This window comes from Aethalodelphis obliquidens, unplaced genomic scaffold (genome assembly GCF_003676395.1).
Source record: "Aethalodelphis obliquidens isolate GAN/ISIS:26980383/991018 unplaced genomic scaffold, ASM367639v1 scaffold124, whole genome shotgun sequence".
Lineage (NCBI taxonomy): Eukaryota > Metazoa > Chordata > Mammalia > Artiodactyla > Delphinidae > Aethalodelphis > Aethalodelphis obliquidens.
In genome coordinates, this window is record NW_020838068.1 from 4,017 (window position 1) to 29,010 (window position 24,994).

At 48.8% G+C, this 24,994-nt stretch overlaps 1 protein-coding gene across 1 annotated transcript; it reads left to right on the forward strand.

Annotated features, from left to right (window-relative positions):
- Positions 1-9,505: 9,505 nt before the first annotated feature.
- On the forward strand, positions 9,506-20,486 carry ZNF488 (zinc finger protein 488). The gene is made up of 2 exons (XM_027098530.1): positions 9,506-9,553; positions 16,875-20,486. Exon 2 carries the CDS (start codon positions 17,016-17,018, stop codon positions 17,988-17,990), a length of 975 nt encoding a protein of 324 aa, XP_026954331.1. The 5' UTR covers positions 9,506-9,553; positions 16,875-17,015; the 3' UTR covers positions 17,991-20,486.
- Positions 20,487-24,994: the final 4,508 nt, after the last annotated feature.

The window sequence follows — 24,994 nt, forward strand, 5'->3', positions numbered from 1 at the left end:
ACCTGCTGGAGTCAATTAGGATGTTTAAAATCAGCTGTGGGCATAGGTGAATTTAAAAACAGACACATACGCTCAGGCCAGGAGAAAGTTCAGGAAAGTCTTGAGAAGACCTTAAGTTTCGCCTTAGGCTGATCCCTAGGCTCAGTGGTCGTCTAGCTAAGCGCTAAAGGAATGTCCCAGCAAAGAAACATTCTGCAAAGAATGGAAGAGGTGGCCTCTCCCTGCCACCCCAGGTCTTTTTACAATTTTGTAACGGTTTTATGTTCTTTTCAGATCCTGGCATTTGGGAAATCTCTGTCAATACATTCAGTGAATAAGAGTTAGTGGAACAGAAACTCCAGTGATCCCACACAACAAGGAATATTCTTTGCAAAAGTAGTTTGGAAAAGTTTCAGAATAAACAGACTACTACACAAGTCTATATCAACAGATAAAAGCAAATACAACCCAGTAAGCTGTGGTGAATTCTGCTTTCTAGAGATACTACATTATGGTAATAAAAATCCTAATTTTCAACAAAAAAACGTGAAACATACAAAGAAACAGGATCATTGTTCAAGCAAAGGAACTAAATAAAATTACAGAAACCATTCCTGAAGAAGCCAAGGCATCAGACTTACTAGACAAACACTTAAAAGCATCTTAAATATGCTCAGAAGTAGGAAAATAAAGACAAAGAAATAGAGGAAACCAGGATAATGATATATGAGCAAAATAAATATCACCAAGAACATAAATTATTAAAAAACCAAGCAGAAATTTTGGAGCAGAAAGTGTAATAATAAATTGAAAAATTCATTAGGGTGGTTCAATAACAAATTTTACTAGGCAGAGCAAGGAATCAGCAAAGTGGAGGATAGGACAATTGCTACTGTTTAGTGTTGGGAGCATAAAGAAAAAAGAATGAATAAAAGTGGTCGGAGTCTAAGGGACCTGTAGGACACGCTTAAGCAGACCAACAAACATATTGTATGAATTCCTGAAGCAAATAAGAAAAAGAAGCAGAAACATTATTTGAAAAAATAATATCCAAAAATGTCCAAAATTAGATGAAAGACATGATTGTACAATTCCAAGAATCTCAACTAACTCCAAATGCAATAAAATAAAAAGATCCACATCAAGGCACACTATAATCAAACTGTTGAAAACAAAGACTAAGATTCCAGAGTTCAAATTCTGGATCCGTGTATTCTATATGGAGGCTTTGGTGGGTCATCCCCAGGCCTTGAGCTACCTCCTTGCCTCATCTATAAAACAGGGATAATAATACTTATTCACATAATGATGAAGACATGGTGATGAAACTGCTTTAATCCCCTACCCCCTATTCCCAATCTAGGGACACACCTGGCTTTCCCCCCATCCACACTCTCTGGATTCCTGTGGCCTCTAATTTCAAAATAGCTCCAGAATCTGTCCACTTATCATTGCCACCCATACCTACTGGTCCACACCACCATCATATCCTCCCTGGATCCCTGCATCAGGCCCCTCACTGGTCTCCCGGAAGGCTCTATTCTTGCACCCTTCAACTGTGACCCTTTTAAACATAATCCAATCACACACCTCCTCTGCTCAAAAATCACCAGAGCCTCCCCGACACTGCCCCAGTCTGTCAGCATAGCCTTTCCTGAGCACCTCTTCAGCACTTCTGATCCTCCCTCAGCACTTCTCATCCTCCTGTCCTGATTTCCCCCCAGTCCTGATTTATCCCCATCTAATACCCTAGTTCCTCTTTGATTTATTTCTTGTCTCCTACAGTGAAAGCTCCAAGAGAACAAGGACTTTTTCAAGTTTTGTTTGCTGCCTTATCCCCACTGCCCCAAACAGTGACTGGCATATAGAAGTTTTCCAGTAATTATTTCAGTGAGTGGATGAACAAGGGAATGAGAGAATGGATAAGACTGCTCACCAATGGATGAAAGATCCAGAGAACCTTGGGAGTGCCACCAGCAGAGGTGTCTGACCCACATCCCACCTCCCCACAAAGGGCACATGCGGAGAGAGCGAGCCAAGCAGTAAGGGCTGGATCAGGGGCCCCTGCAGTGCTGGGGAGTTCCCAGGATGTGTGACTCTGCCTTCCCTGGAAGTTTATTTTATGCTCCTCCTCCACGACTGCATCTGACACATGCTGGGCAAACCATATAAGCTCCCCTTCATCCCCATCACAACCTGGTGAGGTGGGTGTGAAGGCTCCATTGTACAGATGGGGACACTGAGGCAGACAGAGGTGAGGCGACTTGCCCTAGGCCGCAAGACTGATGAGTGGAGTCTGCCTGACTGCAAAGCTGGGGCTGCCTCCTCAGTGGTCATTATTCCCCCCTCCCCAAGAGTAGCAGGGGACATCAGGAGGGAATTTGTCCTCAACCTCCAAATATTCTCATCAAGATGGTTTCGAAGACAGCAAGGCTTTCTATAACCAGACTGAATGAGCACAGTTCCCAGAGAGACAATGTTATTTCTCTGGAACTGAGGAATTTGCTGTGGCTTCAGACAAGCCTAGCCTGGCCCACTATGGCCGTGCTGTAGGCCTACTCTTCTCTGATGGCCTGGGGCTGGGAAATGGGTGGGTAGGTCCCTTCCCTGGACACCCTCAGCTCCTCCTCCCACTTGCAGAATCCAGCAGGATTCAGTCCTGTCACCCCCACCAGCTTCTGTCATACCTCATCCAACCTCTAGGAGTCTGTTCCCCTTTCCAGGTGATTGCATATGCATATATCTTCCCACTTTACTTCCCAGGATTGTTTTGAGGATAACAGATGTGCAGTGATGGACTTTGGAAACCATAAAATAGGTCAATGATATTAGAGTCATGCCACTGTTACTATTAAATAAGTAAACTTTATCCTCAGCCCCACAGAGGAGTTGAAAATGGAACCAAGGCAATCTCTCCAGCCTGAGGATTCACCCCTCCCTTTCCTTCTTTGAGGGCCAGAAGGTAGTTAATGCACAGCACAGGTTTCCCAGGGCCACACTCAGACAGACCAAACTGTTCTGAAGGTGCACACAAATTGTAACGTGGGTCTCCAAGTTGTCAAAGAAAGCAGCAAAGCAAAGGACTTTCTAAGCAGTGACACTGTGAGAATGCCTAACAGATGACATACCAATCTCTCTGGGGCCCAGTAAAAACAGAGGTTATTTGGGTTAAAAAAAAAAAAATAGAAAGAAAGAAAGAAAAGAAACCCAAATGCACTGTGAGCTTCTCACAACTGCTGAGAAGGCAGCTCCTAGCAATTGCCTGCCCCTCCAGCTGTTTAAGGGGCATGCAGGTCACAGATCCAGGCCAAGTTGATGGAGAGACTGAGAACCATTGAGAAACCTTATGGTGACCTTTTTCCTTTCCAGAAGTAAGAGCCCCAGGAAATAAATGCCTGGGGCTTTCTTTCTGTCCAGGAACAAGGAGGCCACAGAGGTCTGTTCCTTGGGTCTGACCAAGACTGTCCTTGCCTCCCCTCTCTCAGAGCCTGGGATCCCCCTGGACCACTTCTTGCCATCAGTAACCTTGGTGACAGTGGTGCCTTGAGAAGCATGGGGGCCAGATGGGGAAGCCACTCACGCATCCAAGACGAAGTAGAGATCGAAGACACCATTGCAGTCATGCAACTTTTTTGCTTTGCTCTTGTGATGATTGGTGCCCCTGTGGAAGCTTCTCCAGTCTGGGCTGAGGTAGCGGTGAATGGTTCTCCAGCCAAGGTCAAGGTGGTGTAAATTTCTCCAGTTCGGGATGCTATGCTGGAAGCTCCTTCCACTCAGCAGTGGAGGGGGCAGCAACAGCAACAGGAAGAGCCCAGGGCTGGGCATCCAGGGCCCGCCACTCTCCATTTACCTGGCTGTACCAACAGTCCCGTTGGACCCTGGCTACTCCAGGCCACCTCAGGCCGCAGCCTCCACCCCTCCAGCCCTCTAACGATGGGGCACTGTGAGCCTCCTCTTGTACCTGCCCTGAGGGCGGAAAAGGCAAAGATGGCTGGCCTTGGGGGATGGCCCACTACCTGCTCGGCCTGCCCCCAGCCCCAAGGAGGCAGAATTCCCTGTGATGTCCCTTATGATGGACAGGAAGGTTGGCATGGTGACTTTGTGACCTGCAGCTCTGCTCAGTGTCCTGCCTGTTGACAATCCCAGGGGGGAGTCAGGGGCTCTTTGGAGGGGCAGTAAGATGAGGCCTCCATTTGTTCCTCATTCCAGACCCTCTCAGGTGGCCATTAAAATCCTGGAGAAATCCTGCCTTTTTGTCAGCTGAAAGAGGGCAGCTGAGGTGGCTTAGATGAGGACATCGCTGTGGGGGAGGAGGTCCAGGAACTCGGAGTGTAGAGTGTTGCAGTCATTCGTGTGACCCAGTGGATGGAAGGATCTAGAAGGGGAAGAAGGTCCTGCAAGGATGTCAAAGTCCCTTGTGAATGAAGGGCATGCCAGTTATCTACTGCTGCTTAACAAACCACCACAAACTGAGTGACATAGAACAAGAACTTTTATATTATGCCCACAAATTCTGTGACTAGAAATCAGAAAGGGCTGAGCGGGGATGGCCTCTCTCTTCTCCATGGATCAACATTGGGCATTAACAACTTTAAGTCAAAAGTGTTTCAAAAACTCGGGCTGTGAATGTAAAAATTTTTAGAAATACTTTAACCAATTTATTTTGTTTTCTTTTGTATGCACAAAAGAAGAGTGATATATGCTAAAGGTCATTTGTAATAAGGCTAAAATAGATCTTTCAATATGTATAATGAAAATACAAAAATTACAAATGGTAAAATGCACTGTGTTGGTGATTTTTGTAGTTCTTGTTGTTTGAGTGATATTTTAAATAATGGAATATCTTAAATAAATGATATTTGGAATTGATGGAATCTGGTGTACTTCTCCCTTAGAGGCTATTAGGTTTTCCTTGCTTCACATCCTTCATGACACTTGCTATTGTCATATTTTTATATATTTTTCTACTGATTCAACGTCTGTTTTGGTCTTAATTTGCATTCCCCTCATTACTGATGGGATTGGTCTTCTATTCAACAGATTTCAGGTCATTCATTTTCCCTCCTTTGTGAAATGCCTGTTTCTGCCTGTATCCATTCTCCAATTCAGTTGTTTTTCTTTCATATTGATTCCTTAGCATTCCTTGTATATTTAGGATATTAATCTTTTATCAATTGTTGCAAAGATCTTCTTCAGTGTGTGGCTCTTTTTTCACTCTATTTAATGCCTTTTAATAAAACAGAAGTTCTTAATTTTTTTATTGAAGTATAGTTGACACAGTGTTGTGTCAGTTTCAGGTGTACAGCAAAGTGATTCAGGAATACATATATTTACATATATGTATTTACATATATGTATTCCTGAATACATATATATATATGTATTCCTGAATACATATATATATGTATGTTCTTGTATTCTATGTATATATATGTATTATTTTACAAGTTCTTAATTTTAATGACAAATGTTGAATTTGTCACTTTTAAGTGAAACTGTTAAGATTTGCACTGTTTGTATCTTATTTAAGAAATCCTTCCCTGTTAAGCTGAAACAGATTTTATCTTAAAAGTTTTAAAGATTTAAAACTTAAAAGTTTTAAAGTTTTAAAAGATTTAAAGATTTTATCTTAAAAGTTTTAAAGAGTTCACACTGATGTCTTGAATCCATCTGGAATTAATTTATAAGTCTGATTCTTGCCAGGGATCTGATTTCATGTTTCCCATATTTAGAGTAAATTGTCCCAGCATCATTTGTTGTCTATTCCATGTTTTCCTTCATGATTTCTATGTCACCTCTGATGTGTTTCAAATTCCATATAGTTGTGGGCCTGGGTCTGTGCTCTCTGTTCCATTGTCTCTATCCGTCTATTGGTTTATACTGAAAGTGTCGAAACCGCACTGTCTAAATTATTGTGTATTGTGAACGATTGTATTACTGCTCCTCGCTGTCCCTTCCTCTTGCAGAGGAGGACTGCTTCCCTGCCACATTCATGGCAGGCTTGCCCTTGATTCCACCAAGGAAACGTTAATAGAAGTTACACGTGCCACTTCTGGACAGAATCTTCAAGAATCCAGGTGTGACTCAGGTGAATCCAACACCCTGGTAGCTGAGTAACTGTGATGTGCTGCTCCCTCTTGGGAACCTGGGATGGACATGTACATGTGGGACACTGAGATATACGAGTGGGAAATAAAGTTTGTGCTTTCAGCTGATTAGATTTGGTGGGTTTTGTTACAGAAGATAACCCACTAGAACCTGATACACACGGCGTTCAGTTACCTAACCTAACATACGCAGAGTGCTACAGCAAGCCTTGATAGTACAGGGTAAATCACCCCACCTAACTCTTCTTAGGGTAATTGTTGGCCATTTGCTCGTTCATGCAAATTTTAGAATCAACTCTTCAAGTCTCCACTCCACCAAAACCCTCTTGATGTTTGTTTATGATATCAACATATATACAGATACATTTGGAGGGATGTGAATCTGCAATCAGGACTCCTCGTATCAGTGAACATGGCATTGTCTTCATTTATTTAGGTCTTTTTCAATGCTTTTCATTTATATTTCCCTATGAAGATCTTCACTTCTTTTGTAAGTGCCTTCTCTAAATACCTTATATTTTTGCTGCTAGTGTAAATGGCATTTTGAAATAGAGTTTTAAACTGTTTATTGGTATTGTGAAGAAATGTATTTATTGGTTGATATATTCACTCAACTTGCTAAGCTCTCTCATTCTAAAAATTTAACTGTAAAATCCATTGGGTCAGTATAAAAATAAAAAAAACAACCACTGTCTTGATTACTTCTTCAACGAGTAGAGCTATGATGGAGGCATTTTTGATTTTAAAGAGAATGCCTCTAACACATCACCATTAAGAATGATATTTATTGGGCTTCCCTGGTGGTGCAGTGGTTGAGCGTCCGCCTGCCGATGCAGGGGACACGGGTTCGTGCCCCGGTCCGGGAAGATCCCACATGCAGCGGAGCGGCTGGGCCCGTGAGCCATGGCCGCTGAGCCTGCGTGTCCGGAGCCTGTGCTCCGCAACGGGAGAGGCCGTGACAGTTGAGAGGCCTGCGTACCTCAAAAATAAATAAATAAAAAAAAATTAAAAGAATGATATTTATTGAAAGCTTTTGGTAGAAATCCTTTATCAGATAATGGTATTTCACTAATATTCTTGGTGTGCTAGATATCATGAACAAGTCCTGGATTTTATCTAAAATTTTCTGTATATTTTGTGAGAAGTATATATTTTTCTCCAGTAATCTATTAATATGGCTAATTAAATTAATGCATCTGAAACAATATTAACATATTGTAAATAGACCCAGATTGGCCATGATATTTTTTAAACACTGCTGATTGAATTTAGTATTAGGTTAGATTTTTTTTGCCTATGCTCAGGAGAGAGGTTGGCCTGTAATTTCCTATTTTTGTGCTGCTCTTATCTGGATTTGATATTACATAAGTCTAGCCTCCTGAAATGCACTTGGAAGTGTTTTATGTTGTCTTTGGGAAGACTTTGAATGTGATCACAATCGTCTGCTTCTTGAATATTTGGTATGATATCTCCTATATCTGGTGTTTTCTTTGTGTAAAGTCTTTAAACTACTGATACAATTATTTAATATTTACTGAATGCTATGGACTGAATTGTGCCCTTCCTCCCAAATTCATATATTGAGCCCTAATCCTTAACGTCAGGCCTTTCAGGATATGATTAAGGTTAAGTGAGGTCGTAAGTATTAGGCCCTAATCCTATAGGTCTAGTGTCCTCATAAGAAAAGGAAGAGACACCAGTGCTGTCCTTCACACAGTCACAGTGAAAAGGCAGTGGGTGACACAGAAGGAAGGTGGCCACCTGAAATCCAGGAAGAGAGGTCTCATCAGAAACCAACCCCGCTGACACCTTGATCTTGGACTTCCAGTCATGGTTTCTTGACTCTCTGTCCTTTCATCTGGGTTCAGTTTCCTTGCTTCTGAAATACATTCTTTAGTGGTTCCTTCACCAAGCTTGTAAGGGTGTTCAACTTAGGCTTTGTACCTCGAAAATATCTCTGTTCTGTGTTCACTCTTGAACAACAGTTCAGTTAGATACAGGATTCTAAGTGGACAGATTATTTTCAAGGTTTGTCCTAAACATCTATAATTTCACTAAGGCTGAGTGAGCTGCACATTTGGGATTTGATCTCTCATGTCCATATTCATTAATGGGTTCTCTTCACAGAGGAAAATTTTTGTTTTGGGGACCGTTACTCAGAGCTTTACTGTCTGTTCTGAATCTCACTTTGCCCACCTCAGACTCCTCATAATTTTGTTCCTTTACAATCTTATCTGTGTGATATATGCTCCCAACCCTTTGGGAAAAGCACAGAGCTTTGTCTGCTTATGTCTGTCTCCACACCCTCTCCTCTCAGGGGCATCCGGAACAGTTACTGAGTGACTGAAGGAAGGAAGGAAGGAGCGGGGACTCAGGGCTCCCTCTCAGTCCCTCAAGGATTCTCTCTTCCCCTATCTAGCCTGCTCTGCCCCTCTTCTGGGCTCAAACAATGTGACTCATACACCTGGCTGCCACTGCAACAATTCTGGTTACTTGAGACCCGCCCCCACTCCTATCTCCTCTCACCCTCACTACAGGGAAATGTCCTAGGTAGTCCAAGACCTGGCATGAATGTAGTCACTTAGAAGGCATTCCCTCCTGTCCCCACGCTTTAGGCCCTGACCTGTCCCACCCTCCATGGGTAGTTAAGTTCCCTGACACCTTTGCATTCTGTGAAGTCACAGAACTCACCATTATTTGGCACAATGCTGCCATTTCAGAACTGAGGAGGCTCAGGAAAGGCTGAGAGGCCGAGGATCAGCTCCAGTGAAGTCTGGAAGTTTCTCAGTGCGCCACAAAGATGGAGCTTTCGTGGCCGCTCAGCCTGGAGGCGGAAGGAGAGTCCAACGCGCTGATGGGGTCTCTGGGCAGCACGGAGGATCCGCAGTCGCAGGACACGGAACACCTGCACTGACAACCAGGCTGTTGCCCGGGTCGCCGAGACCCAAGAGGGTAGAAGTCGCGGCGCACAGGGCGAGTGAGCAGCGGTAAGTGCAGCCTCCGCCGTGGCCCGAGGGCCACCTCCAAAGGCAGGTCCGCGCCAGGGCACCCTCCTCAGTCCCGCACCTGGGAGGCGCGGGGCAAGGCCTGAACCAGCGGGGACGGCGGGCCGGGGTTTGCGGAGCTGGACTCGCGGGAGGGCTGGGCCCAGCCGAGTGGGCGCGGAGCCGGCGTGCATTCCGTCGTCCAGATCTGCTCCGGGTGGTGCCCGGCAAGCGGGTTTCGTAGGCGCCCCTTTCTGCGGGTTCAGCCCACTCACAGGCCCCTCCCCTAAGGCCCGCGGACCCCTAGGAACGGGACGGTGCCCGAGGCCCCGCCCCAGAGGCGGGGGCAACTCGGGAAGGCGGGGTCTGACCGGCCCCGCAGGGCTCGCGCGCCAAGTTCCGACGCGCGTGTCACTGCCCCGACCTGGAGGCGGCCGGGGCTGCCAGCGCGTCCCCAGCGCCCAGCGCCGCGCGAGAACCGAGGTGAGACGCACTGTCCTGCCCCCGGGACGGACCCGCGAGTGGGCGTGGGGGTCGGGAGTCATCTCATTTCTACTGGCTTTTCCCCAGGGCAGGTTCTCAGTCCTGCCCTCGACTGCCCGGTTCTTCTCTCTCCTCTGTCATCAGCTTTCTCCATCGCTCCTTCTTTTTTTTTTTTCCTCCCGTGCTACTCCTGTCCCTGCCCGCTGCCTCTGTCTTTTGTCTCCTTGCCTCTTCTGTATTTTTCTCTCATCTGTCTCACTTTTTCCTACCAATCTTTTTATTACTTGTGTCCCCTGTCTTTCCCTTTCTCTGTTTTTTCTTCTTCTTCTCTCCCTCTCTCTCTCTCTCCTCCCCACTTCTTCCCTTTTTCCTTCCCCCCATCAAGAATTCCACCTTGGATTTTTGTTTTTTCTGCTAGGTCAACTTTTTTGGGCTGCAATTCTTGTAATTCTTCCATTCACCCACCCTGTGCCGCTCCATTATTCTCAGCCAGGGCTTGTACTGGGCACGAGGGTAATAATGATGCATTTGCCCCAGATCCTTTCTCCAACAGATTATATCCAAAGATCTGGGCATGTAACCTGTTCAGTGCCTGTTGTGGGAAAAATACATGAAGGATCAAGTTGTAAATCTCTGAGTTTTCAGGGTGAGCTGAAAGAAATACTTGGCTTTAGAGACAAGGCTTTGAATGAATCCTTTTCTTGGCATTTTGCCTTTAGTTACAGACACAGACAGCACCAGGAAGCTAAATCTTGCAGGATCATTTAGGGAACATGGGGCCCCACACCATCCTTCTGTGGAGGCAGTGCAAGGTTGCCTCCACAGGCAACCTAGGTTGGTGGGGAGAATGAGGGTGGGACTCAGAGAGCAGTTGTGGGAAGACAATAGGCCAGGGCTTTGCATGTGAAACATTTGGGTGAGAGTTGAAATAAGAAATTAACTATAAATTTCTAAAGTATATACTTGTCAATGCTGGTGGTGTGCAAAAATTAGGTTCCATAATTACTGTTAACTGATTCAGACTTTTTATAACAATTATTGTGGTATTTGGAAATTAATGTTTTTGTGTACACAGTGAAAATGTTTCATCATCATATCAAAGATTGTCTTAGATACATACTAAGTGAAGAAATACAGAAAAACAAATCTGGTTCATTTGTGAGAAATAAAGTAGAAAGTATTAAATAGCAAAGCAATTTTTTGCTTCTTAAAAATATAATCTTATCAGAGAGACATGATTTCATTATTTGATGATATTCTTATGTCATGTATAACTGTATGTTCAAACACGCACATACATAATATATATATATTAAGCTGGAAAAAGAAAACTTGTTTGGTTTTAAAGCTGCTAATTACTGCTCAACACTTGAAGCTTTTTGTTCTTATAATTAATCTAACCTGTCCTTTGAGTTTGTTATGATTTTTAGTGATAATTCAGCTTAACTTTTTGGTTGATATGCAAAAGGAAATTTGTCAATGGATAAATCACACAGAATTGAACAAAAATTAAAAATGATGGAAGAGGATTTCAGTGTGTTTATTGAAAGAAATTTTTTTCCACTTTGTATCAAAGAACGTTGGACACATTCATAGGTAAAAGCATGATTTGGGAGACTGTTCTCTGGATTGAAGAGTTAAATTGTCTTTCACATCATTTAACCACTGACTTCCCATGTATTAGAATTTTGGGAGGGGAGGGGGAGGGAATGCTTTTCCAATGATTTAGAACCATCATGCCTGCTTTGCTTAGCAGATATCTTTTTCAAAAAATAGGTGACAACTTTTCTTTAAAACAGATGCTCACATCTTTTTTCTTTTTTTTTGGATTCAAGGCTAAGTCTTGAGCTGCAGTGCTTTTAGATTTTTTTTTCCTTCTTCAATAGGCTGCATCTCTTCTTTCTAGCTAATGATGCTATTGTAGAGTCTGGCTGAGTAGTCTGTTGTACAAACCATGGCCTTTTCCTCTGAAGGCTGCCACAGGAATTGGCCCATGTGGCCAAGTGGTGTTAGGGCCACAGCTGACCCCACAGTGGGCCTGGGAGCTGGTTACATCCTGAGAATCCTGCATTTGGTTTTGCTTGGACATAGCAGGCATTGCTGCTAGGGGGATGTGGGCATAGATGAACATGGAGCCTTCGAGGGCTGCCTGGGAAGTCCTCTTTCCCACCTCGTGGCACCACCAGCCAGCCTCCAGGAAGGCCTGGACAACTCTGCAATTTTTCGTTTTCTCAGGGTTCTAGGGCTAGGAGGATGTCTAGAAAACATGTGTGTTTTCCTTTTCAGAAAAACACAGCACCTCACAGTCCACATGTAGAAGAGGTAGATGGATGATTAATTATCCTTAGAAATCTTCCAAAAAGGTGTGAGAAGCATCTCCAGAGTCTGGGGAAACCAAAGAATTGGGGCACAGGAGATTTTTTTCTGTTCTCACTTGTTTCAGCTGAAGAGGAAGGCAGTGCAGGAAGGCACTGTTGGTGTAGATGGTGTCACTAAATAAGACCTAATTTCTGAGCTGCAGCTTGGGACAGCTGGAGGCTGACCAGCTGACTTGGGGTGGTAAGTATCTGCAGACATCTCAGTAACATACTGTCGTTCAGTTGTTTGCAAAGAGTTCTTCTGTAAAGGGAGGGGGAAGGAGAAAACTGCCCAGGCCATTTGGTCACTTGTTAAACACTCTTGTGCACTGGTCCCTGGAGGGGCATGAATGGAGGGTAGGCAACCCTGAGGCTGTCTCTAACCTTCAGAACTAGTGCGATAATAAATTGATGCTACCTGTCATTTATTGAGCCAGGCTCTTTAGCACTCTAGACATGTTAATCCATTTAATCTTCACAAACACCTGATGAAGTGGACACCAAGGTGATCCATGATGAGAAAACAGAGGCAGGGAGAAGATCAGCACCTTGCCCAAGGTCATGTGATTGGTAAGAGCAGAGCTGTATTTGATCCAGGCATTCTGACCCTAGAACCCGCACACTTAACCTCGATGTGGATGTGAGGCTGGAAGGTTCCTGGGACGGCCTGGTTAGAACATGAACAGGAAGGTAGAATGTGGCCCGTGCTTCTCAGATGAAGCAATGATTCCTGTTATCTAGGAATAGATAATAAACAGAGAAACAAGTGCTTTTATGCTATGGGGTGGGTGAGGTATCATTTCTCAGAGAACTTCATGTTTTGGGCAGTAGAATCATGGTTGGTGGCCCAGGAGGACTGAACCCCGAGGCGGAAGTATCCCCATTGATAGGGAAGATTGGACATGGTCAGACACCCTGTTGGCTTGGGGAGCTCAGTTTCAGAAGGTTGCCAAGATCATCTGAGGGCTGGGAAAAGGTTCAGAGCCTGGCATTGAAATCAGGTTCTTTCAATAGGAAGACTGTGGGTGGTACTGAAGGATGTCTGTGTGACTCAGAGGGTTGTCTTGCTGAGCTCAGACTGAAAGAACCAAGGAAGACAAGAAGAGTCCCTTCTCAGGACACACACAATAGAGCGACAAGGATGAGTAAATCGTGTCAGGGGGTGAGAGCCCAGAATGAACTGAGGCTATTGAGGGGACTGGAGGACAGCAAAGGTCTTTTAATACTGGATGGGAGCAAAAGAACAAGGGCTGCATAGATCCACTCGCTGCCAGAACCGCTGGTGTCTGTGGAGGAAGAAAGAGGAGGGAGCAGCTCTGCTTTGCCCAGCGATTGTCTGGACAGAGAACCAGCCTCCAGCTGCAAAGGGCGTTGGTAGGTCCATGTAGGAAAGGGGGACAGAGGCAGCCCTGAGCAGCTGTGCATGTGGTCTCCTGACCCAGAACTCACTGTCCAGGGCCAGGAGTGACCCACACATCTGCAGAGGTCACCTGAGAGGAGTTGAGGACCATGGCAGAGGTGCATGTAGCCTGGAGCTGGATGAGGCTCAAAGTCTGATGTTGACCCTGGGAGAGAGCCTGCAATCTCTCGACGAGAGGAGATGAGCATTAAGAGCTGGCAGGGCGGCGCTTCCCTGGTGGCGCAGTGGTTGGGAGTCCGCCTGCCGATGCAGGGGACACGGGTTCGTGCCCCGGTCCGGGAGGATCCCACGTGCCACGGAGCGGCTGGGCCCGTGAGCCATGGCCACTGAGCCTGCGCGTCCGGAGCCTGTGCTCCGCAACGGGAGAGGCCACAACAGTGAGAGGCCCGCGTACCAAAAAAAAAAAAAAAAAAAAAAAGAGCTGGCAGGGCTCCCCAGGAACAAGCCATGGCAGACTCACATCATCTTCCATCTGAAAGACTTCCATCTGGTGATGGCCGCAGATGGAGTGGACTGAGGTTAGATGGGGCCCCAGATGGAGTTTGGTAGGACATTCTTTGCGTTTGCCTGAGTGACCTTACCCAGCAGCGCTGGTGCATGTGAGAGTGGTGGCCCTCAGGGAGCGCGGGCAGCATGCTGGGGTCCCCTGGCAGGTCAGTACCTCGGTCTCCTCCTTTTCTTCCTCCTCCTCCTTGTTCTCGTTATCATTATTAAGATTTGGACGGTAGCATTGACAGAAGCGATTTGGGGCAGATTCGGCAGATGGCCAGATCTGCAACAAGCTGGAGGAGCACAGAGTTTAGCACTATAGCACTTGCAGGTTGGAGATGAACACATTTGGGTTGAGACCTGCAAATTTCCTCACGTGGTTGTTGTGAAAACTCCATGAAATAAGGTGTGTTAAGCCCTTGGCATCTCTGGCATGTAGACGCTTACATAGTCAATAAGTGGTGAGTTGCATATTTATATCATGAAGCATCCTTTATAAATGAAGCAAACATTCCATCCTGAAGTAAGACCACATGTTCCAAATTTTGCCCCTGAGAAGGTTGTCCCATCTGTGACTCAGGGCACTCTGGACGGTTCTGTCAATGGGGTCTACATGGCTGTGGTTGGACAAGGTTGCCTAAGCTGTGAGGGTAGTGCAGCGGGGCTGTGTGCAGAGGGCTGCAGGGGTGCAGCCGGACCAGGGTCAGCAGGGCAGCCTCCTGCCCGGGCGTGGGATACATCAGGTGGTTCTAAACTGTCATCTGGAGAGCAGTGAGAGACAGAGAGTGAGAGAGTGAGAGAAAGGGGGAGTTTGTGTGATGGTGTGTGTGCATTTGAGTGTGTGATAGTATGTGTATGTGTTTGAGTGTGTGTGACTGTATGTATGTGAGTGTATGTGTATATGACATTGTGAGTGTGTATGTGTTGTGAAAGTGTGTGAGGGTATGAGTGTGCCTGTGTGTGTGTGTGTCTTTGTGAGCTCAGCATTAGGGCTTCAAGCAGACCAGTTATTCTTTGACAAAGGGAGAGAAGTGGCTTCATCCCAGCTGGAGTCATACACTGGTACATCTGGAAAGGAGATAATTAAGCCCAATCCCAGGTGATGGGAATTCGAGGCTGAGAGAGGTGGGAAGGACATCTCAGGGTCAGCTGGTGGAGTGATGTGACTGCCTCTTCCTCTTCAAGGAACATTGGTGGGCACTGATCTCTGATGTCAGTGGCATCCCCTTTGAGGACTCAGTTTGGAAAGGATGTTACGAGAGGCTCAGCTCTCCCTGGTGGCCAGTCTTGTAAGTCCTTTCAGGTTGACAAAGCTCGAGACCAGGCTCACATAGGAATGGGCTGAAAGGTAGGTCTGGCATGTGTTTCCTCAGGAGCTGTTTAAAGCTCAGAGGTTAGACAAAGAATTTGACTTTTTGATGGGGTAAAAGTTTGGGAGAAATCGGAGAGGAGGCAGGAAAAGGAGACCTAAACCCTCAACATGCCCTCATTTGGTGTTTGGGTCACATGGTTGACTTGGTGTTCACCTCTGGGGGCTCTGGGAGGGCGACATGGCCAGTGCAACCAAAGCAGGCTTGGCGACACACACTTGGGTTTCAATCCCAGCTGCGCCTCATCCTTGCAGGCGACATGGGGCAGGATGCTTAGTATTGCAGGACTTGGGTCCTCTTCATCTGTGAAAGAGGGTGATGACCCTCCATGTGTGCTGAAGATGGAAGGAGGTGACATATGCAAAACATGTGTCACAGACTCCTGTTGCCAAGATAGTGAGAAGGAGGGCAGGCACCTGTGCTTCCTTTTCCAGGTGGGGCAGGAGGCAGGGCAAGAGGAAGGAGCTAAGATGAGCTCAAGTGATGTTCCTGTGAGGAAGGAGCGGAGCTGTCCCCTCCTCACGGTCCTCCTGGGCTCAGGAGACATATTTGTTAATGATGACAACTCGGAACACTCAGCTGAGTGTGGTCCAGCAAACCTCTCACAAGCTGAGGGAGCGCTTGAAGATGGGCTTGCAAGCCTAAAGAACTTGCTGGTGGAGCAGATCAGGGAAGGGCAGGGATGAATGTCTTCCCAGAAGGGCTGATGGCTCCCTTTCCTCCTGGGTACCACCCTCACTTATGGCCATTGTGTGTCTCCCCTGCAGCCGTGAGCGCCTCAAGGGCAAAACAGAAGCTGATTCACCTGTTAGTGCCCAACAGGTGGTCACAGAGGGCATTTGACAGTTGACAGGTGAGCAGAGGAGAAGCAAGTGGATGAATGTGTGAAGAACAGTTGTGGTCACTTCAGGAGAGTGGAGAGGGAGACCCACACTTGGTGCAGGGGCAGGGCCTGGTGGAGAGATGGCTGCCCCCAGGTGTGGGAGCAGGGAACAGGAACAGCTCCAGACCCAACCCGCCATGTCTGGATGTTACTGTCCAGCTTTTACCCTCTGGTCACCTGTGCTGCAGCAGCTCCTGTCTCCAAGTGCTTGTAGTGTCTTGACATTTCTGATGATTTGGGAGAAAAATTAGCATACTGAGCAGCAAGGAACAAAAACTGCTTTAAATCAGGGTGCAAACATATTAGAGTTGTCAACCAAGTCAGACTGACTGGTAGAAGCCTTGTGCCGCTGTTGAAAGATAGCAGCTGCTGCCTGGAGGTTGACAGATGGGGGGCAGTACTGAGCCTGGCCTCTGGGTGGGAGCGTTGTGCGCTGTGGTCTTTCCCCCCCGCCCCCGATGGAGTCCTGGAGGTGAAAGCATTGTCCTCTGAGTCAGGGTGAGTTGCTGCATCTGTAGTAGTCAGGGTTCTTTGGATGCAAAGGACAAAAACTGTCTCTTGCCAAGTTAGCCAAGAAGATTAATTAGAAGGGCTGCTTGTCTAATATCACACAGCTGAGGACTGGCCGAGCCTGGACTCACAGGGACACTTGTCTGCCCCGAGTTCATGCTCCTACCAGCACTTGCCCTGAGACACCAAGGTCCCAGGTGAGAGAAGGCTTTCTATAAGTTCCTACAACCTGCATGCTCCTCCCTGAGTGGAGAGCACACTTCTCACTGCCTTTTGCTTCCTCTCTCTGCAGAGCCCTGTGGTCCGAGTGTGCCGACCCAAGCACCAGGGGAGCCCTTCAATCTCACGGCCCCTCCCCGGGCCCAGAAGCCTCAGAGACTGACAGCTGTTGGAGCATCCACCTGGCTCAGCCGGTCCAGGCCCTGCGGTCCCCATGGCTGCCGGGAAGGGAGCTCTGCGGAGCCCTTCAGCTGAAAACAGATGGCGGCTTAGTGAACCCGAGCAGGGCTGGGGCCGCAAGCCAGTGCTGCTGGAGAAAACAAACCGCCTGGGCTCTGAGGCTGCCCCGGGCAGCGGTGGCCGGGATGAGGCCTGTGCCGAGATGGCGCTGTCAGCAGCCCCGGGCAAATTCAGGCTGGGAAAGCTGAGGCCCCGGAAGGCTTGCTGGGAACAGGGGCAGAGCGCCTTCATGGAGGTGCCTCGGCTCAAGAAGAGGCTTGGGGGCAGGCAGGCCCAGGAGAGGGTGCACAGTGGCCCTGCAGGCCAGCCGGGCCCCCAGCAGCTGATCCTGGACCACCCCAGGGACCCGGCTAGCATCACCTGCTTCTCAGTGGGGCCCAGTGGGGCCCACGGGGAGCAGAGAAGTGCCTTCAGTAAGCCAACCAGGAGTCCAGCAGGGAGACTGGGGCCAGCCTCCGTCTTCCAGGCAGGCGGACCCGTAGACACCCTGGGGGAGCTGCTGGGACTCATCAACACAGTAGATGTCAGTTGCTGGGGTCGACTTTCCAACTCCAGGCTTTTGGTGGGTGATTTCTGGAGCCTGCAAAGGGTGGCACCAAATGCTCCTCTCTGCGGCACTTTCCTGGGTGACCCCATGCTGTGGCTCAAGCATGCCACGGCCCAGGTGCCCACACCTCCGTCGTGCTCCTCCACCGCCTCTTGGGCCCTGCTGCCCCCCACGCTCACCTCCCTGGGCCTGTCCACCCAGAACTGGTGCGCCAAGTGCAACCTCTCCTTCCGCCTGACCTCCGACCTGGTCTTCCACATGCGGTCCCACCACAAAAAGGAGCACGTGGGGCCCGACCTGCATTCTAAGAGGCTGAGAGAAGAGGCCCTCACGTGCCCCGTTTGCCACGAGTACTTCCGCGAGCGCCACCATCTCTCCCGGCACATGACTTCTCACAGTTAACAGGTGGTTTGGAACAAGGGCGTCCAGCACGCGGTCGTGAGGCTGAGATGGCTCACGGGGCCTTCCTCCGAAAAGACTGGTCACAGTCATCCGCAGGGCCGTCTCCTTGGGCGTTTGAGGACGAACAGCTCAGTCATACTTGGAAAAAGTCAACCTGCCCCCGGGACGTGCTTAAAGGAAGTAATGTCGTGAAATGATGCGCTTTGCTAATGGCAGGGTATGGTGACGAATGGCATCAAGTGTTTCTGACATTTTCAAGAGTGAGGGCTCTGCTCCCGTCACCGTAACTCTCGCTCCATGTGGAAGCAAGGCTGGCACCCAGCACGGGCTTTGGAGGCAGACAGACCTGGACTGGGATCTTGGCCCTTTCACATACTGGCCCTGAGCCTGGGCAAATTGCTCTAGCTATCTGAGTCCCGGCGTACTTCTTTGCAAACATGGAGATGGTGACACCTGTGTCTGAGGGATGTTGTCAGGATTGTATGGGAAGACGTGTGGGAAATGGCCAGCATGTGCCCGGCAGTGTCATCACAGAGTAAACAGTACTATTAGCATGATCCAGATTAGTCAACTATTGTTAAGTGACAAAGTTTCAGTGGCCAACAATGCAGAGCCCCTGTGTCTCAGTCATGGGCCTGCGGGTTGCCTGGGGTTGAGCTGGGCTTGACTCCAAGGTTGCTTTCTCTCTCAGGACTGTTGGGCTGCCCGGTCATGCTTCTCTCATGGTTACGCCAAGAGCACAGCAGGACAAGTCCAAATACCCAAGCACAGCTCAAGCCTCTGCTTGGCTTGCTTCCGCTGATGTCCCCTCGGCCAATACAAGTAGGCGGCCAAGCCCAAAGTTAAGGGGTGAGGTGTGCATATGGCCAACGGGGAGGTCATGAGTGAGTGTATAATCCTACAGGGGCCGGCGGAATTGGGACCAATAATTCAACCAACACCTGGTCCCTGGTTCTTCACGTTCTGAATACGTGAAAATGGGAAAACGAAACAACGCATACATGCACACATACACGCACACACACCCCTTAACTCTCAGGAAGTGAGCGTGCACAAAACCTTAAGGCTTGAGACATTGTGAAGACTGGGAGAGTTCTGGGTACCGTTTACTATCTGATGCATGTTGAGTTTCAGTACCTATGCTGTTTATCCACATTTGTCCTTATTCCTAACAATGCAAACCTCAGGTCATACACTCTGCTGTAACACAAGCCAGTCTGTGTGAAAGCCCTTTGTTGGAATTTCTTTCAAGTCACTGCAGTTCTTTTGAGTGGTTTCCACCTCACTTTCAAGATTTGTTCACTTGACCTGCAGTTTCCAACCCCTCCTCTGGGGCCTCGGTCACAGAGCTCAGGCTTGCGGGTGGGAAGGAGCTGGTGGGGGTCTCAGCCAGCTGCGAGCCAGCCATCCAAACACCTGCAGACTCCGCATCCCCTCTCCATCTCCACGGCAGGCTCCCACCTTGCCCGAGGCAGCTGCATGTCCCCCCTGGCCCAGCCCACACCTGTCCCTCTCTCTCCCACTCCCCCCACCTCCCACCCATTCTCCACAGCCAGAGGTATATTCATTCATTTCTTGGCCTCCCTGGGCACCTGTGCTGTGCCAGATTGTGTGCCAGGCCCTGCTGGGGGCACAGTGAGTTCGACCCACTGTGTGAGTCGAACATAGTCCTTGTTCAGGGTGTGAGATGATTAGGGTGCAGTGCGACAGATGCAGAACAGAGGCCTGTGCCGGGGTGCTGGGCACGTCGGGGGGCATGCCCAAGCCAGACCTGTGGGTAGGGGAGGAGGGTACCCCTGGAGACCTCCTGGGGGGTGGGGATGTGAGCTGAGCCTCAGAGTCCAGCAGGAGCTGGTGATTCAGACAGGGAGGGCAGTGCTGGGGAGAAGGTGGTCCTGAGCTGTAGTGTCGAGGCTGCCCCAAGGCCCAGGTGGGGCAGACTTAGTGGGGAGGTGGGCCTCTGAGATGGAGACATAGGAAGGCATCGAAGGAAAGGAGTTCAGACCAGGGCCCTGGAGGGCCGGCTCCAAGAAACCCTTCTAGGGGGCCTCTGGCTGCAGCAGGAAAAGTGGGCTGGAGGAGAGGAGATGGACCCTCTGAGCCGTTTCCTCTGCATCTGGAAGGAAGCAGCAGTGCTCCACAGAGGCAACAAAGAAGCACCCCCATTTCTACAGTGAGGCTTGGAGGCCCCACCCTCCGTGAAGGAGGTCAGGAGCCCTGCAGGCCGGGCCCCTTTGGGAGCTGCGTGGGGCTACAATTTGCCCACCGGGAGGCTGTGCCCAGAAGGGGGCTGAAGCTTTGGGGAGCCTCCCTCTCCTGCCGTCCCACGTGGGGGAAGAAGATTAATTAGAAGGGCTGCCGTCCCATGTGGGACAGGAGAGGGCACCTCATGGGCTTGGAATCTGAGACTCCACACCATGCAATGATGTATGTTATGTCATTTAATCCACATGATATGCCCAGGAGGTAGATACTTTTAAAAATTAATTAATTAATTGATTGTTTTTAAATTTTGGCTGTGTTGGGTCTTCATTGCGCGCGGGCTTTCTCTAGTTGCGGCGAGCGGGGGCTACTCTTTGTTGCAGTGCGCGGGCTTCTCACTGCAGTGGCTTCTCTTGTTGTGGAGCACAGGCTCTAGGCGCACGGGCTTCAGTAGTTGTGGTGTGTGGGCTCAGTAGTTGCAGCACGTGGGCTCTAGAGCACAGGTTCAGTAGTTGTGGCACACGGGCTTAGTTGCTCCACGGCAGGTGGGATCTTCCCAGACCAGGCTCGAACCCGTGTCCCCTGCATTGGCAGGCAGACTCCCAACCACTGCGCCACCAGAGAAGTCCCACAGGAGGTAGATACTTAATTCCCATTTTACTGCGGAAGAAACTGAACTCGAAGAGGTCAGCTGACTTTCCTAAGACCATGGGTTCTGGAGAAGCGGTACAAGAATAAGACCCCAGGACTGCCCGACTTGTGCTCAGATCCTTCCCAGCTTGCCATGCGTCTGCTCAGCCCAGCCAGGTTGTGTGGCATTGTGGACGATGAAAAAACTGGGACTTAAGACAGGCATTGACTCCCTGTCTACAATTGCAACTTGCACCCTTCCTCCCCTCCCCAACATTTTCTATTGCCCTTCTCTTGAGCACTTTGCACCGTTTCGCTTACTCTTTTTACTGATTTGTCTTGTTTCTTGTATTTCCCATCACTAGAAGGTAAGTTCCATAAGGGATCTTTGCTGTTTTGTTCGCTGCTGTATCCCCAGCAGCTAGAGCAATGTGGGCAAATAGCAGGCATTCGACAGACCTTCGTGGGAGGAATGAACGAGATGCCCGGTTCTGGCCTCATTCCTGACAGACCAGCTTCGCACAAGGGTTTCGACATCTGTTAAAATGGATGCACAGCTGTTCTCCTCTGACTTGTCGGATTGCTCTATAATTTCTTCGGAATCAGTTTGACAGGCATAAGTGCACTATACTAAAACAATAGAAATTTAGAATTGAAAGGGATTCTACATTTCTAGTCCATCCCCTGACTTTATAGCAGTGAGCATTGAGGTCCATGATGAGCTGATGTGCAAAGCGATGCAGGGCAAGAGGTGGTGAGGTCAAGCCTAGGACCCCTGAGATGTCTGCACTGCTATGTCCTCCCTGGCCCACCAACACTTCTCTGGGAACCTCGGCTATGGCTGCAAACAGAATGATTACTGATAGTGAGCACGTCATTCATAAGCAAGAGAGACATTTTGAAACAAAATTAGAGTTAATTAATTTTATGAAGAAGCACAAGAAAACATCTCCCAAGTCAACTTTTTAAGATGGAGTTCATTTTGGTAAAAATCGATGTAGATGCAAGTTGCTTTGTAGCCATTCAAATTGACAGACGCCAAGATGACTTATGGAGGTGACGACTTACAGTTTATTAATGTGGCAGTTCCTGCTTGTCACCAGGCCGCGTTCCCAAAGTCCCCATGGCAGTTGAAGCCTGTCTCGTCCCTTTTCTCTCCTACTCTCCTATATCGACTTGAGATCAGTCACTTTTAATCATGACTTTGCCCACGCTCTCTCTGCCACCTTCCATCCCAGTTAAGAGCTGGCAGATAATGTTGCCACAGAACATCACATCAGCAGGTATGAATTTTACTCAACAATTCTGGGGTAAGAATCATCACATTCCTTAAATTCTCTATATCTAATTTAATCTGTTCTCTACCGTAATCCTATTCTGGTAGGACAGGCAGTCTGTCTTTCTAAAATCCCTCCCCTGTCTGTCCAGTTTACAGAACATTCGCCAGCACCTCCCACCTAGGAATACCCTCTCTTAGCATCAAGCAGCGTCCGCATGCCGTGTCGGTGTCTTCGCCTCTATCCTCCAACGTGCTCTGGATCTTCTCCCAGGATCTCAGCCCTGGTGGTTTTCTGGCAATACCATCATTAGGCAGGTAACACAGGAGCCACTGAGCCAATAAACAGAAAGTCTTGGCTTGCTTTTTGGACAATGGAAGAGAAAATACCTATAGTGGCTGGAAAAATAGCAAATTATATCTCAATATATGACCTCCCAGACAGCAGCCATTCCATTAAGATTTCTAAAAGTCCCCCAAATGTGCTCATGAGGCTAAAATGAGACATTCTGAATTCATATCCTTTTGAGTTCTCAATTTTTACCGAGATTTGCTTTTCTTTCTGCTTTTATCTGGAAGAGAAGTAAAACCTTAACAAGGCCAGGGTCCTAGGTCCATATCTACTTCTGGCCAACTTCTGAATCTTAGACCGCAGATTCTACTCAAAAGACTATATAATTATGTTAATGAAAGTGTGTGTAGCCCACTGGGCTTGGGGAGAGCGGAGGGAAGGGGAGGTGAGGGTCAACCTGACACCTGGAGCTCATGTGCCCTAGGTGAAGGCTCCTTAGTGCCAGGCCAAGTGCAGCTCTCAAGAGAGGCCAGAAATCAGGACCGTATGCGGAATTGTCTCTCTCAAAAACTGATGGCCAAAATGGCATGGACTTAAGGAAGCACGTTACTGGTGGTGGCATGGGGAGGGGCAGGAACCACCAGCTGGAGACCCCTAACTCTGTTATGCTCCCAGCCTTTGAACCAGCTGGGTGGTGGGCCTGGCCCTGCTAACCTCACAGTACTGCCCTGTTCCTCTAGGCACAGGGAGAGACCCTATAGAGGGGTGAATGTCAGCAGGCGTCCTAAGGTAAACCTCCCAGCCTTTCTTTCCTTGGGAGGTGCTGCCGCCCCCTGGTGGCAGCATGCCTTCCCTGCAGGCCACTTCTCTTCAGAGAAGGCGTTTTACATGCCCTGCCTATATGTATAATTTTGTTTTTATTTTTTGTAGTAGAAGTCATGTGTGAGGTCTAAACATCATATAGTAAGATATGAAATCCATAGAATAAAACTTTTATTTTAAAAACAAATTATTCTCCAATGTGTTTTGATTTGTGCCGCGTCCTAGAAAAGAAGAATTTTTGGAAAGCGATTTTGGTTTTGTTTTTGTTTTTTTTGCGGTACGCGGGCCTCTCACTGTTGTGGCCTCTCCCATTGCGGAGCACAGGCTCCGGACGCGCAGGCTCAGCTGCCATGGCTCACGGGCCCAGCCGCTCTGCGGCATGTGGGATCTTCCTGGACCGGGGCACGAACCCGTGTCCCCTGCATCGGCAGGCGGACTCTCAACCACTGCGCCACCAGGGAAGCCCAGGAAAGCGATTTTGAATGGGTGTTGGGGAGACAGTGCCTTCTGGAAGGAGGGTAGCCGTTCTTGTTCTTTAAATGTAACTTTTTCTTCCCCGGTCACCTTATGTTTTCCTGGAGCAGGAGACAGGAAGCCAGTAGCCTCTGATACCCTTGCTATTCTAAGCTGCCTGGATTAGCAGGCTATTTTCACTGCCAGCCACCCTGATCTGCAAGGTAGCAAGGAGGTCCTTAGGCAGCTAATCCTATAGAAACCAGGAAGTGTGAGTTGAGCACTCTCCACTGGGGACCTTGGAGGCAGGTTTCTTTGCCCACAGCTGTGATTCGGGCTGTATCCTTTTTCTTTCGAAGTTGTATCCTTTCATTGCATTAAAGCTGTGTGGGTGGCCATGACCCTCACTGATACACAGACGGGGCGTCTGCTTCGTGTTGGGCTGTTTGGCAAATGGAGGCACACAGAAAGCAGGGGGGTGAGTGAGATGGGAGAAGAGCTGGGGTCCTACCCTCTGGTGCTCCAGCATGGTGCCTGAGAGCTGGGTCAAGTCTCCAGCAACGATCCTGATGGTGAAGGTCCAGCCTGTCTGTGGCTGGGGATACCCTGGGAAAGGGGGTGGACGGCCTGGTCCAGCCCCTCTCACAGCACATCAGTGGGTGCCTTGAGGGGTCCTCAAGCAGGGGGACATGGGAGCCCCTCTCACAGCACATCAGTGGGTGCCTTGAGGGGTCCTCAAGCAGGGGGACATGGGAGGAGGTTGCATGGCAGAGCAGTGGCCCTGGCTACAGGCCGGGACACAGAAATGGGGCAGGAGGCTGTGGTGGGGATTTAGGTACCGAGCCAGGACCTCAGGACAAGGCAGTGGGGATGGACGGTGCAGTTCATTGTAAGAAAGCAAAGTCTGTGGCTGGTTGAAGTGGAAAAGGATATCTTGAGAGGAGCCAGGGCTGCACCCAGTGTTGGGTGGGCAAGCAGGGGGCCCAGGCTGAATAGTAGGCAGAAGCAAGGAGCTACTCGGCAGGACCTCAGCTGTGGTCAGGCAGGGGAACCACCTCTGGAAAGTGCTGCTTCTGCCCCTGATAAGTCGGGGCATGGCCATGCTGCCCTGCACGCTGGACATCTGGTCATTGCTGCTACCAAGCTTCCCTGGGTCACTTGCTCCATAAAAAAAAAAAAAAAAAAATGTCCTGCATAGGGGCTTCTGGTTGGCCCAGGCAGGACCACATGTCCATACCCCACAGCCAGGGAGCTGGAAAAGTGAGCGTCCAGGACATCTGGTTTCATGGTGGGGGAATGGTTACAGCTGACATTGGCCAAGTACTAGAT